This window comes from Sesamum indicum, linkage group LG2 (genome assembly GCF_000512975.1).
Source record: "Sesamum indicum cultivar Zhongzhi No. 13 linkage group LG2, S_indicum_v1.0, whole genome shotgun sequence".
Lineage (NCBI taxonomy): Eukaryota > Viridiplantae > Streptophyta > Magnoliopsida > Lamiales > Pedaliaceae > Sesamum > Sesamum indicum.
The window spans coordinates 16,037,352-16,050,133 of record NC_026146.1 but is presented as its reverse complement, the minus strand read 5'-3'; the positions used below and the strand labels follow the sequence as shown (position 1 = coordinate 16,050,133).

General features: G+C 34.6%; 2 protein-coding genes across 4 annotated transcripts; one reads left to right on the top strand and one right to left on the bottom strand.

Annotated features, from left to right (window-relative positions):
* LOC105156380 (50S ribosomal protein L15, chloroplastic) lies at positions 219-3,864 on the bottom strand. The gene is made up of 4 exons (XM_011072494.2): positions 3,691-3,864; positions 3,224-3,578; positions 2,413-2,564; positions 219-809 (listed from the first exon to the last, which is right to left on the bottom strand). Exons 1-4 carry the CDS (start codon positions 3,772-3,774, stop codon positions 588-590), a joined length of 813 nt encoding a protein of 270 aa, XP_011070796.1. The 5' UTR covers positions 3,775-3,864; the 3' UTR covers positions 219-587.
* Positions 6,320-9,063, top strand: LOC105156378 (zinc finger protein JAGGED-like). 3 transcript variants are annotated; one of them, XM_020692029.1, is made up of 5 exons: positions 6,320-6,584; positions 6,721-6,815; positions 7,356-7,490; positions 7,826-7,910; positions 8,219-9,063. In XM_020692029.1, coding segments are annotated over exons 1-5 (690 nt in total). In that variant the 5' UTR covers positions 6,320-6,582; the 3' UTR covers positions 8,592-9,063. The 3 variants fall into 3 exon arrangements, with proteins under 3 accessions (XP_020547688.1, XP_011070794.1, XP_011070795.1); XM_011072492.2 differs by having other exon boundaries at positions 6,320-6,593; XM_011072493.2 differs by having other exon boundaries at positions 6,321-6,593; positions 8,222-9,062.

Here is a 12,782-nt window from a genome sequence, read left to right as displayed (position 1 = left end):
ATAATGTTGTAACAAACTTTTGTCTGCCAATGGACATGCTTACCTCAGTTAATCTCAATTCTTGAATCAATTAAACCACCAGTAGCTCAGGTTGGCAGGATTGAGGTCTCGTAATCAGAAATGCTGTGAATTTTAAGTTCTAAATGTGTATTTATTTATTTTTATTATAATTTATTAATTTTTTACTACCATTGAATCATTTGAAAAAAAAAACGAAATTACAAAAAGAGCTCAGGTTCATTGGGGTCTTTCTAAAACGGGAATACAATCTGACAACATCAACAGAGAGTAGGAAAATTTCATGTCCATTTCCCATTCTCATCAGAAAAGCTAGTAAAATTGCATGTGCAGCAACCTAAAATGGTGGAGCAACAGCTGGTTTAGAATTATGAAGAGGAGGGCAGCAAACACCTACCATTTGGACCACCAATCCAATTTGCAGGACTCAACAAGAATACTTAATTGGATTTAAAGCAAAGAACCTACCACAGAATAATATTTTGGTGAAACAAGGAAACAGTTGCCCGAATCGTTTTAATAGCTTTACATGTCTGTAATAGTGTGAAGAGATCTGCTCGTGTGGAGGCTCAGGCAGAAGGCGAGTCAGCTGAGTCAGATGCAGCTCTTTTCTTTGCAAAATATTCTTCGGCACGGGCAAGGTTCTTGGCCACTGATGGCTTCACCCACTTCTTTCGCCCTGGAAGAACGGTTAACGAACAACCTGCTGCTTCAAGCTTCTCTTTGGCTGCTGCTGAAAAAGCCCGGGCCTTGAAGTTGAGTTTCACGTCCAATTCTCCGTCGCCTAAGATCTGTGACACGAGTTATGTGAGATGCTATGGCAGAAGTCAACAATTTTCAGCATTCATGTGAAATCACACCTGAAGTCCACGGGAGGGGTTGAGTAGGTTTTGGCTTTTGTGACGAGGAGACTAACTAAAAAGATGTAGCTTTTATGGCTTATCACGTCAAATAGCTTAGTAGTGGCTCGAAGTAATACCTTTTGCTCAACTAAACTTACAAAGTTCTTTGAGGTAATCTGATGTTTCCAAACTTTATTTTCTCACCATGAAGATAAAATGGAGAGTAAAATATTTGGAAATTTCAGTATGATATCATTTTTGGAATTTTGAAAGAGAGAAGAAACAATTAAACCCATGATGCTTAAAGCAGCCCATTCGTCTCATATAACTCCACTGTCCAAATTCATGCAGTTAAAAGTAAAAATCAGTACTCGAAAAATGCAAGGACAACTCAACAATGCCAAGGCGTCAAATTTCATGTCATTCTGAACCTATGAAGATAAACTCCACTAACTATGAAAGAATGTGAAGTTATTAATGGTCCATTCTACCAGATTACTAATTCTGCCCCCAACCTTTTTTTTCCATACATCCCCAGTCAAGTTCCTTCGTAAGGCAAACATTTTTTATCCTCCAGAGAAAACCCTTTTTATGACAGTAAACTGGTTCTCAAAATAGATGCAATGGTCACATACACTTTCAATACAGAAAGAGACAAAAGAAAAGAAGAATTTTGCTCAAGGAAGAACCCCATTATGACTGATTCTAAGATTTAGCAGCACAGGATTCTTGTCATGTGAGAGTAATGCTCGCCTCTATGATATAGATCATTTAGTTGATAGAATTGTATATTTTCAAAGACATCTGAAGGCTATATTTCTAATACATTTGATGTTTGCAAATACATACGTAGATTGGATTTTGCATTTGTTTGACTTGTTGAGTAAAATGGGCCAGTTCTACTTACTTCTTCCTGACAGTTTGGCCTCATTATCATTATGTATATGATCACACAGAGCATACCAGCAACATCGATCTCAAAGTAAATACGGTTGATTCCTGTCTCTGGCTTAAGGCTGCAAATCAATCTTTAAACTTTTCAAAAAGCTTCTAATAGAACATACTAACAACAAGACCTTACCAGGTGTTTCGAAAAGGATTAGTGGTTGTAACTTCAACATGGGGACTGCTACCAGTAATAATTTATTCAGTATTTTGGATCATATATGATACAATTACATGAATACTCGTATAGTGAATGTGAAGTAATTCAAATACTCATTTGAAGTGATAGATGCAGACAATAAGAAGCCTCAAATTTGAGATTTCTGATTGTAGCAATCATACTGATATACAAACACCACAATGATTGGGATAATCATATCAAACAAGAACTAATCTTTTCATCAGAGAAGATGTCACAAGGACTAGAAATCCTTACACACATTTATATTCTCTCTAGCACATCTTCATATGACTTCTCATGAAGATGCACAGGAGCCTAGGATGCCTAATAGTGGCAACTTGATGTGACAAAATCGATAATTAGATCATCAAGTCAGTTACAGTAATTTAATCCAAAATACCCAACATTTTAGAATCTAATTGTTACCTTTAGAGGAAGTCTCCTTTCCCTTCCTGATGGGTTGATAAGACCTTTCTTCTTCAAGGACTCCAGTGACACCTCTTCTCCTTCTTCGAACCCCGCATCTGCTATATCTTTCAAGTTGACAGGGACATACTTTGGTAATCCAGCGTGCATGCCTTGATAAGAAAAAGTATACGAGTCAGCAACAGGATAATCTGAACTTAACCTGAACTCAATGGAATTGTTTCGCTTTAAAAAAGTTGGGTACTTTCATATGTTCTGTACCTAGATTTATGAAAAAAGCTCGTTTGATATTTACAATTAATCTTCTTTTGCACCTAATCACTTGACATGTGAATTGTTTTGGAAACATACAGCAAAACCAATGGCTACATGGCAACTTAACGAAAATAAGAATCACTCTCATAAATTTCTTAATGATCACTAATGCTATTAGCCACACACATAATGAAAACATTCAGAAATTGTGCATCAAAGTTCTGCTAACAAGATAACTACTTCACCTAATTTATCTTTTACTAAGAGACTCAAGTACCCAAGTCAAAGCTTCCACCTTTTCCAATCCACCAAAGCAGCACAGAAGAAAATCACCGAACCATCCCAAAATCTCCATAGGCAAAATGGGTAAAAAAAACTAAGTAAATGGTATAAATACCATCCACAATCAACACCAAATATTTACGTAGAAGCTAAGCTAGAGAAGCATTCCCTAGTTGGATATGAACTAAATACACTGATCAGCATATCAAACATGAAACTTCTTTCAAACCATCCATGCCTGAAAATTCACAATCTTCATGAATAATTACTTTACCTCCTGCAATCCCTCTTAATTTGGGAATTCTTCGGTAGAGTGGCATCTGCCCGCCTTCAAATCCCTTCCGAACACCGGGCCCAGACCTGGATTTCTGACCCCTCATTCCAAACCCACAGCTGCCCCCTTGCCCAGCCGAATGGCCTCTCCCCTTCCTCTTCGCTTTCTTCCGGGACCCCGGCTGAGGTCCCAAGTTATCAAGCCTGAATCTTACATTCTGGTTGCTTGCAGCGGATTCTTGGACACCAGAAGCCGCTGAATTCACTACAAGTGGTTGTCTTTGCTTTGCTCTATGGTGGCTGAGTTTTACGGACGGAAATGGACATGGGTTTGCCCTTAGATTTCTTGCATTGCCCTGTTTTATTGCATAAACAATGAAAATTGAGATTGAGAAAACAAAGATATTGGAAATTCTTGGTTTTATTTGTGAATTCACACAGGAACTAGGTATACATAGCATACAGTACCTTGAAATGAGAAGATAGTGGGTGAAGATGAGGTGTAGTCGTAGAAGAAGCGGGAGAAGAGAGGGAGAGTAGAGAAGCAGCCATGGCAAAGAATCAGAAGATAATGATAGAGTACGAGCCTTATTTGCTCGCTGTAAACTGTTCGTCAAATAACGGATAGGGGTGTGTTTCTTTTTCGTTTTCCTTTTCTTTTTAGGCGGTTCTCAGAGTTGGGATTGTTGGGAATTTGGGGCTTTTTTGACAATAATGTTTTTGTAGGGGTAGCGCTGCAATTTATCTAGCATTGTCAAGCGGGTTTTAATCACTAGTTGAATTCAAGCCCAATTCACAATCACAAATGTATTTGTAAGTCGGCAAATGGGTGGGCCTGGATGGATGGTTCAAAGTTTCTTTCCCTTTGAGCCCTCTCTCTGTTAAGCTGGAGGTGCGTATTCTTGAAAAATTTTTTTATTCAAATTAAATTTAATTGAATTAAATTAATTATAAAATAAATATGATATACTTGTGATGTGATTGATCATTTTTTTAAACTATACACCATTTACGACAAGTATATTACAAGTGCTATATAACTAGTTCAGGTCCGACCAACTTGATTTGAGTTAGAATTTCCACTCTTCACTCTATTATATACTTCTATTTTTTGTCAAGTGTTTCGTAATATTACCGTGTAATATGGCTGAGTACTCTAGTAATTGTCAATTAACTTACATTTAGAACCTTCACCAAAAATTCACCAAGAAGAAAATTGGTCGCAATTTGTGACCAGCAGTCTCGTTAAGCAAACATCATCGCTACACGTATCACTTGTACGAAAGTTTGCAGCCCGCTTGTGCCAAGATTCGTCAGCAATTTGTCAAAGAAAGATGATGTAAAATCGTTGCAGTGTATCGTTTGTGACAATAATATTTTGTTGAGCTTGCGACGAAAATTGCAACCTCAGTGGCTTGTCACAAATTTGCAACAGAATATATACAAATATATATATATATATATTTATATATGTGTGTATATTTTAAGGCATAGTTCACATAGTTACCCGCAAACGTCTAGATTGAACATAATAATCTCATAAAAAATTTTAATCTCAAACCGTTAGGCTGTTCCAGATTACAAATTTGCAATAGAACTGCGATGAATACTTGACGATATAAACAAACTAACAACGTTGTTGCAAAATGGGACAGACTAAATTTCCTTGGCAAATGCGTAGGTATATATAGATCACTAATTCAACATATAGTATTAATCTCTTCAAATTTATTATATGGGGTATATATGTTCAATGTTTTGGTGTAAATGGAAACAAAGTAATTAATTATAAATCATAGCTCTGTAAATAATAATAATAATAATAATTTCATGGACTTCCATAAACAATAATCGAAACTTTTAAATGGTTATTTGCTGAATTATATCTCCTATCTGTGCTGTTCTCTCTCTATACATAAATGGATGAAAGACTTCGTGTTAAGAAATACTGATTTAGCAAATGAAGCAAAGCAGTACAATTGATTTCTTATTTCAAGTACTAGATTGATAGAAACAGTTCAATGGCACAAGGTACGTAATACATATATATATATAACCCCACGAGGGCTTAGCTAGGGTGGTCTTGATGAATTATAATGTAGGTAGCTCCACCATGCTCTTCTTTGCACCAAAGGGAGCATGCCTGCACTCTCATGTGTACATGGAATGCCTTTGTCTTCACTGCCCCCTTAAGCTATCATTTTCAAATTTCAGACACAACTCTTAATTTGATGTTCCTATATATACACCAATTGCAAGAACATGCGCACTTCATATTAGTGTTTCATCTAATTAATATGATTAATGTGTGTATAATATTTCATTTTGTTCAATGTAAATCAGTGATTGTAGAGGACTACAAACTGTCAATGAGGGGGTGTTTGCAAACCTTAATGTAAGCCTAGTTTATTAATTTTGAGTGTCTGCAAGATGAACTTTAATTTGTTTTTGAGTTTTTGAGAAAGAAAATACGTGGGCTTTATTTGTTTGTTTTTATCTTTTGGCCGTCCAGAAAACAATATTTTGAATATTTACCTATATACATATATTTATAGAACACACAATTCAATAGTTTTTAACTTATATTATTTAATTTACACCAATAAAATATTAATTAAAATACGAAAAAAATGCACACATCTCTATCTACCAAAACTAAATAAAAACATAAAATCTTGATCGTCTGATTTTTTTGAGAAGCTTCCTAAAATGAAGACATATAATTTCATGAGCACCCCAGATAAAGAAAGCTTCATGTATAAATACATAGGTTCTATTAATATAAATATATATATATATATATGAATTAATAATAAATGGTTATGTTGTTGAATTGGGAGTTGTATGTGTAGTGTGTGGGTTAAAATGTATTTGGCATTGTGCATGCAGATTCAGATGCAGATGCAGATGCAGATGCAGGCTGAGGAAAGCAAAGTCTAGGGCAATATACCACCCCTAGCCACCTTTAGCTGAGCCAACAAGATAATGCTACGTCCCTCTCATTCTCTCTCACAAAAACACTATCAACCACCTCCACCTGCTGCATGCCTCTCCACATCACTCCCCTCCTTTTTAAAGTCACGAGACCCGTCTGTCTCTTTGATCATGTTCTTTCAATTCTAGAGAGAGAAAGAGAGAGAGAGAGAGAGGGGATATATGTCTCCAGTGGTGCTGGCAGAAAGAAAACTGATAGAAAAAAAAGCCCCCACTTTCTTCACCATCACTCCACATTTCATCAGTTCCCAAACTCAAGTTTGATAATTTTCCAAGCTTCACTTCCTCTCTTCCATCTGAGAGATTAATCACCTCAAACTAAATAGTCTTTTCTTCATCTGTCTGCTTTCTCATCTGTCGCTTCTCATGTATGTATTGTATGTAGAATTCTCAACCCCACAAACTCCCTTCAAATCTATCCATCTCCTTCTTTTTCATCTTCATCTTTTCAAACTCTTCGATCACTTTCCTTAACTTTCTCTCTCTTTGTTCTTGTTTTTCCAGGAGACCAGAGGGAAATCCATTAGACCTCAATAACTTACCCGAAGATTACACTAAAGATGGTATACAGGGCTCAGAGGACAGCTCCTCGTCTGCTGGTACATTACTTTGTCTTTAGTACTATTGCCTGTGGTTTTTTTTTTATTACCTCTTCTTGAAGTTAAGCAAAAAGAAAAAGAAAAAGATGAAACCCTGCTGTCCAAGATTACAACCGATCAGTCAATGGAATTTTCTGAAATTCTCTAATAATATCATCTTCTTACCCTTCCCTTATGCCCTGGATTACGAAAAGGGAACAGTTTTCAGAATTTGATCCTTGTGTTTTTGTGCTTCTCAGAAACTTTTGATATCAATTTTTGTTTCTTCTGCGAAGATATTTTGCTTGTCCAATAAAACTGATAACTCTTTTGCTCAAATCTTCAATTAATCAACAAATTCCCCCCAAAATCTTAATTCAGATTTTCTCTACCTTTCTTGAAAAAAGTTTCGGGCTTTTCATGGGATTTTGTAGTATGAAAAGGAAACCCTAGTAGTAAGTATGATAAGACAGGAAGAAAAATCTTGAGTGGGGTGAATTAGGTTGGAATTTAGGTATAAGATTAGTCTCATCAAAGTTGCTTTAATTGGCATATTTGCAGGAGGCTACAGGAAAAAGAAAAGCGGCGCTAAGGAGGGAAAAGATGAGGCCGGGAAGGTCTACGAGTGCAGGTTTTGTTCCCTCAAGTTCTGCAAGTCTCAAGCCCTTGGGGGACACATGAACCGCCACCGTCAAGGCAACCTTTTTTCATTGTCCTAATTTCAATGTTCTACGTTTTTCTACACATTATAAAATCAAGACAATTTCCATCACTGCATCTTTCTTATTAACCCTCAAATAAATAAAAGTAGAGTTGTAAAAGTACATGAATTTTAGCAAAGTTCGTTATATCTGCTATAAAATACTCCCCTTCGGTTTTTCGCCAATGAGTTTTCCTTGTACAGTGGAGCACTATCTTGTCAATCCCTGTTCTCATTCATGTAAGGAAAATGTTTCTGGGCTACTGTATTTTCTTTTTTTTTCCTTTGGATTCTTGTTGAAATTTTATATTTCTTCATAATATTTTCTCAGAGAGGGAGACAGAAACCTTGAACAAGGCTCGTCAACTGGTCTTCACTAACGATTTGGCTCCTGCTCACCTAGGTTATGTTTCAAGGTATATGTATGAACTCTCCCCATCCCTTTTCTTCCTTTTCTTAATTCATTTTTAAATTTTAGATGTTCAAACTTTGAAATACTAAGAAAATAAAGAAAAGGGCTCAAGGTTCTATATATGTTCTATTACTGATCAATATTCCTTCTACAAATTTTCATGCGTCTTGAGTGCAATGTTATTCTTTGTCTTTTAATTTTTTTGTTGTTTCTCTTCCCCATTTAGCTGTAATGATTTGAAGTGTTGAGACTATTTTTCATGGGCTCTTGAAAGGATTTTGAGAAAATGATGATGTTTGTACAATATTCTAGCAGCGGCCAACCAATTCCACATGGAGGGTATCATCAAGTAAGCAGCAATATGTGCCCTACAAGGATGTTTTCCACTTCTCCACTCATTCCATCCCCGCCACCGCCGTCGGCAACGTACATGTACCCTTCTCCGCCTCATGTACTCTCATTTTCACAACACCCGGCAGCACCATCCGTTAACGAGTACTTTCTTGGCCATGTCCTGTCCAATTCTAGCTACGGAGCAGCCCCAAATGAAGGTAACTACACCTGCATTGGTGCACCGGTGAACTGTGGAAGCGGTAGGGTCTTCGGAGGTGGCGGAGATGGCGGTGGTGTTAGAGACGTGGCGCTGGAGAATCCTGTAGAGGGATTTAATTGGAGCCGAAGGTAAAAAGCGACAATATTGCAACATATAGATGGGATTCCGCGTGGGTTTCTTGATGGATTCTCCATATTTGTTTTGTTTTGGTTGTGTTTTTTCTTGGTGAGTGAGAGTGAAAGTGTTAAATGCTGGTATGACACGACACTCTCACTGAAAGAGAAACAAGAATCCGAACAAACTGACAAATGTAGATTGCAAGAAGAGAAGTTTTGGTTTTTCTACAGGTTTGTGAACAGACTTTTGAGCTCACACATTCACATCTGAGCAAGCAAGGACTGGAGGGCCGTGTGGTTAATTCCATTTTCATTATTATCATTATTATTATTACAAAGTAGCCAAACCCTCTCAACAGTTTTGTCCATATCTAGGGATTAGATGTTATAAGTTTTGTTTTCCAATATTGTTTTCTCTTTCGAACATGGTCATCTTGTAGTTGAAACATATATGTTTGTTTTCGGCTGTTCTGTTGGTGAAAGGAGTTTTCAAGATAAAAAAGAAAAAAGGTTAAGAGTTAATTATATATATTTGGATGATATCTATATATGATGAGTTCAATGAAAATATCTTCATCAGGTCTTCCTCAATTACTCGTCTGCATCTGTTACCTTTGTCTAATTAATTTAATATGTTGATATTAATTTCTCATGTTAATTAAAGTGGAACAATTAATATTAATGTTTTAATTATATATTTCGAAATGTATGATCTTGATGAGCTGCTTATCTTCCAAGACAATTGATGTGCAATATTAATTTATATTAATTATTTCAACCATACATGTTCATTGTTTATGATCCAGGAAAACTCGATCCGAACCGTGCATCTTGAAGCACCAAAATTTGAATTTACATCGATCTAATTTATCTTTTAGACTATATCCGCATCTTATCTAATTTATCTTTTAGATTATATCCGCCTCTTATTTTATGTCATAATCATATACTGGAATGGTTTCAGTTTTAGAGTATATTGAAGCTGAATTACTAACCTACGTTCAGCCTGAACCAGTACAACTGCTGGAAACAAATGCAAATTCCAAAATTTCAAGAACCAGTTAATTAGAATCATAAACAGCAAACTGATGAAGTAAAGCAGAATTCAGCATCCATCTCATATAATCTCCATCTCCGCACACGATCAATATCCATTTATTTGAGATTTTTCTTCCAACTGATGATCTCTAGGGTTGAATACATATTTTACATATCCAGCTTTACAATTGTTATGTATGCATTCATTAATTTCAGGTTTGGTCCTTTAACTTATATAGATTAAGTACTTGACGTTTTCATCATTTAACTTTATACGATAGTATTTTGATCTTATATTCTTTTTTTAATTTTTGTGATTTTAGTTATTTTTCACCATAGCTTATCCTTCTTGTTGTTAAAATACTTGTGCCTCTCAAGTCACTTTTTAAAATTGAGATTTTTGTTTCTATTGATCAATTTCTGCTAATATTTTTTATTCTTTAACTTTCTAAAATAGTATTTTGATTTTATATCTTTGTAATTTTTACAGTTTTAGTCCCTTTTTTTTTCCCTCGAAGTTCAACATTCTCTTCGGTAGAGGTAAACTCTAGAGAACAAAAGGAACGAAATTATAAAAGTTAAAAAGATTTAGGAGTAAAATGCTACTATAAAAAGTTAAAAAGACAAAAAACAACAAATGATCTAAGTTACGGGACAAAAAATGTATTTAATCTCTATAAATTACCTAAGTTAAAAAATAATGACAAATAAATACTATCAATCATCGTTAAATGTAAAAATTTAGATTTTGATCACGGTTAATCAATATTGATTCATCATAGTTAACCTATGACCAAGGTATTTATTATAATTTTTAATCGTGGCTAATATTTTGATATCGTTTACAAAAACAACAATTAAAATCATTTGTGCAGCCGCACTTAATTAGTATTTATTATTATTTTAAGTTTAATAATTAAGTATAATTAACCATAACAAAATTAATGTATTATTTTTTGGAGGAGGGAAAGGAAAAGAAAAAAGAGGGAGTGGGAATAGTTGCAGCGTAAAGAGTAAAGTAGTGGATATGGGGGCAGAAGCTGGAGATGATGTTTGAGCTGTAGCTACAAGTGCAAAATATAGGATGCGGAAATGAACAAATATATATGCACTCCAATTGGCAGGTCAACTCACTCTATGTGCAACATTCAGACACACAGGGACTAGTGATTAAAGCCTACTCACTCACCCTACACACCTCACATCCCATCTACATACATATATATATATATATATGTACGTATATAACTGATCATCAAATCAGGACAACCCTCCATTCACTTCACTCAGACATGTTGGATTGTGATTATCCAAGATTTGGATTTTTGTCCATATTTCAGTGCCCTAATCATAAAAATGTGGTCCCGCTTCAGCTGATCATAAAAACATAAAAATAACATGGTTGACTTACGTGTAACCAGCTGATCGATTCAATTAGCTAGTTCATCTATATATGTATTTACTATAATTACATTCATATTCCAAAACATATATATATATGTTCTTATAGTATATGTCTAAGATCAAATCACTTAAGTTGTAATAGTTACAAAGCAATTTCCATTAATTAATTTCCTCAAGAACCAGTCTACTGTTACACTCCAAGAGAATCACAGATCTCACTACATGTTAATCACTCTCTCTCTCTCTCTCTCTCTCTCATCACACACAAAAAACAGATGGGGTGGATTAATGATCCTGAGATGTATATATATGTTGAAGGTGAAAGGAACAAGACTTGGAGTGTAGTATATATATATATGGAAGAGAGAGAAGTTTATGTATATGAAGGTAGGGTAGAGAAACTACACTTAAGAAGCACCACCATCCATCTAACCCTCCAAAAACCACAGAAACTAAAGATGATATATATATATATATATATATATATATAGAGAGAGAGAGAGAGAGAGAGAGGGCGGTAGAGTTCGAATTATACAAGACAATGCAGCTGGGTGCAGCCAAAAGTCGACCTCCCTATATATTATTACTAGCTAGCTGCATCATTCAGCTCGATCATAACTAGCTCGTGCTCGTCCACAACCCCATCACTATTTTTATACCAACGTTTAAAGCTGCTACACTAATTAAATTAATAATCTTTTTCCCAATTTACAGTCTTAATAACTTCAACTATTTTATTTTCTCAAGTTGCTTTCGTTCGTATTTAGTTATAACTCTGATTTTTTATTTATTTTTTTGTTAAAGCCGCCTATGCCTTATAACTCTGATTATTGTACCCTCAAACCCCAAAAGAGAGAGTAAATACATTAGTATAGCTATAATAGATAATTTTGGCTGTCTGGACGCCATATTCTGCAATCAGGGTTATTAGCTTTAGAAATTACAATTTTATACTACTCTATTTTGATAATTTTATCTTATAAATTTTAAAAACATTCTCACGTTACGCACAAAAATTGTTGAAATTTACTAAAATGACAGAAAAAATGCACGTGACCAGCAACTTAATTGAGTGCACTTGTATGTTTTTGTGTTCAATATGTTTAAATTACAAAATGAAATTATCATTCGTACAAGAGTAAAATTATCACGTTTCATACTTACAGAAGTAAACTTATAGTTCTTTCATCACTAGCTAGTGTAAAAATCCAAAGAGAAATAAAATTTTAAAATGGAAAAAGAAAAGGCAGTGTGAATGAGCTAGCTCTCTTGGGCATGCTAGTTAATTGACTTGAGTGGATGTTTGTAGCTCAATTACATTTAAGGGGCGTACTATAATAAAGTAGGTAGTAGGTAGTGCGTCAGAATGTTTTCCAGCTGAGCAATCACTAAACTGAGAGAAAATTGTTGAATATTTTTGAATTATTGAGCAGCAGAAATTAAGACGTATTTTATTTTAATTTTAATTATTGCCACATTGCTATTAATTATCAGTTTTTCTTATCTGATAAAAGATATCTTGAATTTAATGGAGATGGGAATGCACAAAATTTGTATTTATCATGGCATATGTTAGAGATATTAAATATTTATGCTTCTATTAATTTTCTAAAAATAATTAAATTTTTTAATAAGATAATCCTTCAATATAATATTCGAGGAAAACTATTATACTTTTTAGAAAAATAAATTTGAGTTTGAGAACAATGTATAATTAATGATAATTCAATAACATAATATAAATATATATATATATATATATAGT

Excerpts from the sequence above, each read along its gene's own strand:
- LOC105156380 (XM_011072494.2), bottom strand. The coding sequence starts at position 3,774 with ATGGCTGCTTCTCTACTCTCCCTCTCTTCTCCCGCTTCTTCTACGACT. Across the intron at positions 2,565-3,223 it reads ATTAAGAGGGATTGCAGGAG|GCATGCACGCTGGATTACCA; the intron begins GTAAAGTAATTA and ends TTTCTTATCAAG. Across the intron at positions 810-2,412 it reads AAAGGAGACTTCCTCTAAAG|ATCTTAGGCGACGGAGAATT; the intron begins GTAACAATTAGA and ends CTCGTGTCACAG.
- LOC105156378 (XM_011072492.2), top strand. Across the intron at positions 6,816-7,355 it reads GGACAGCTCCTCGTCTGCTG|GAGGCTACAGGAAAAAGAAA; the intron begins GTACATTACTTT and ends GCATATTTGCAG. Across the intron at positions 7,911-8,218 it reads CACCTAGGTTATGTTTCAAG|CAGCGGCCAACCAATTCCAC; the intron begins GTATATGTATGA and ends ACAATATTCTAG.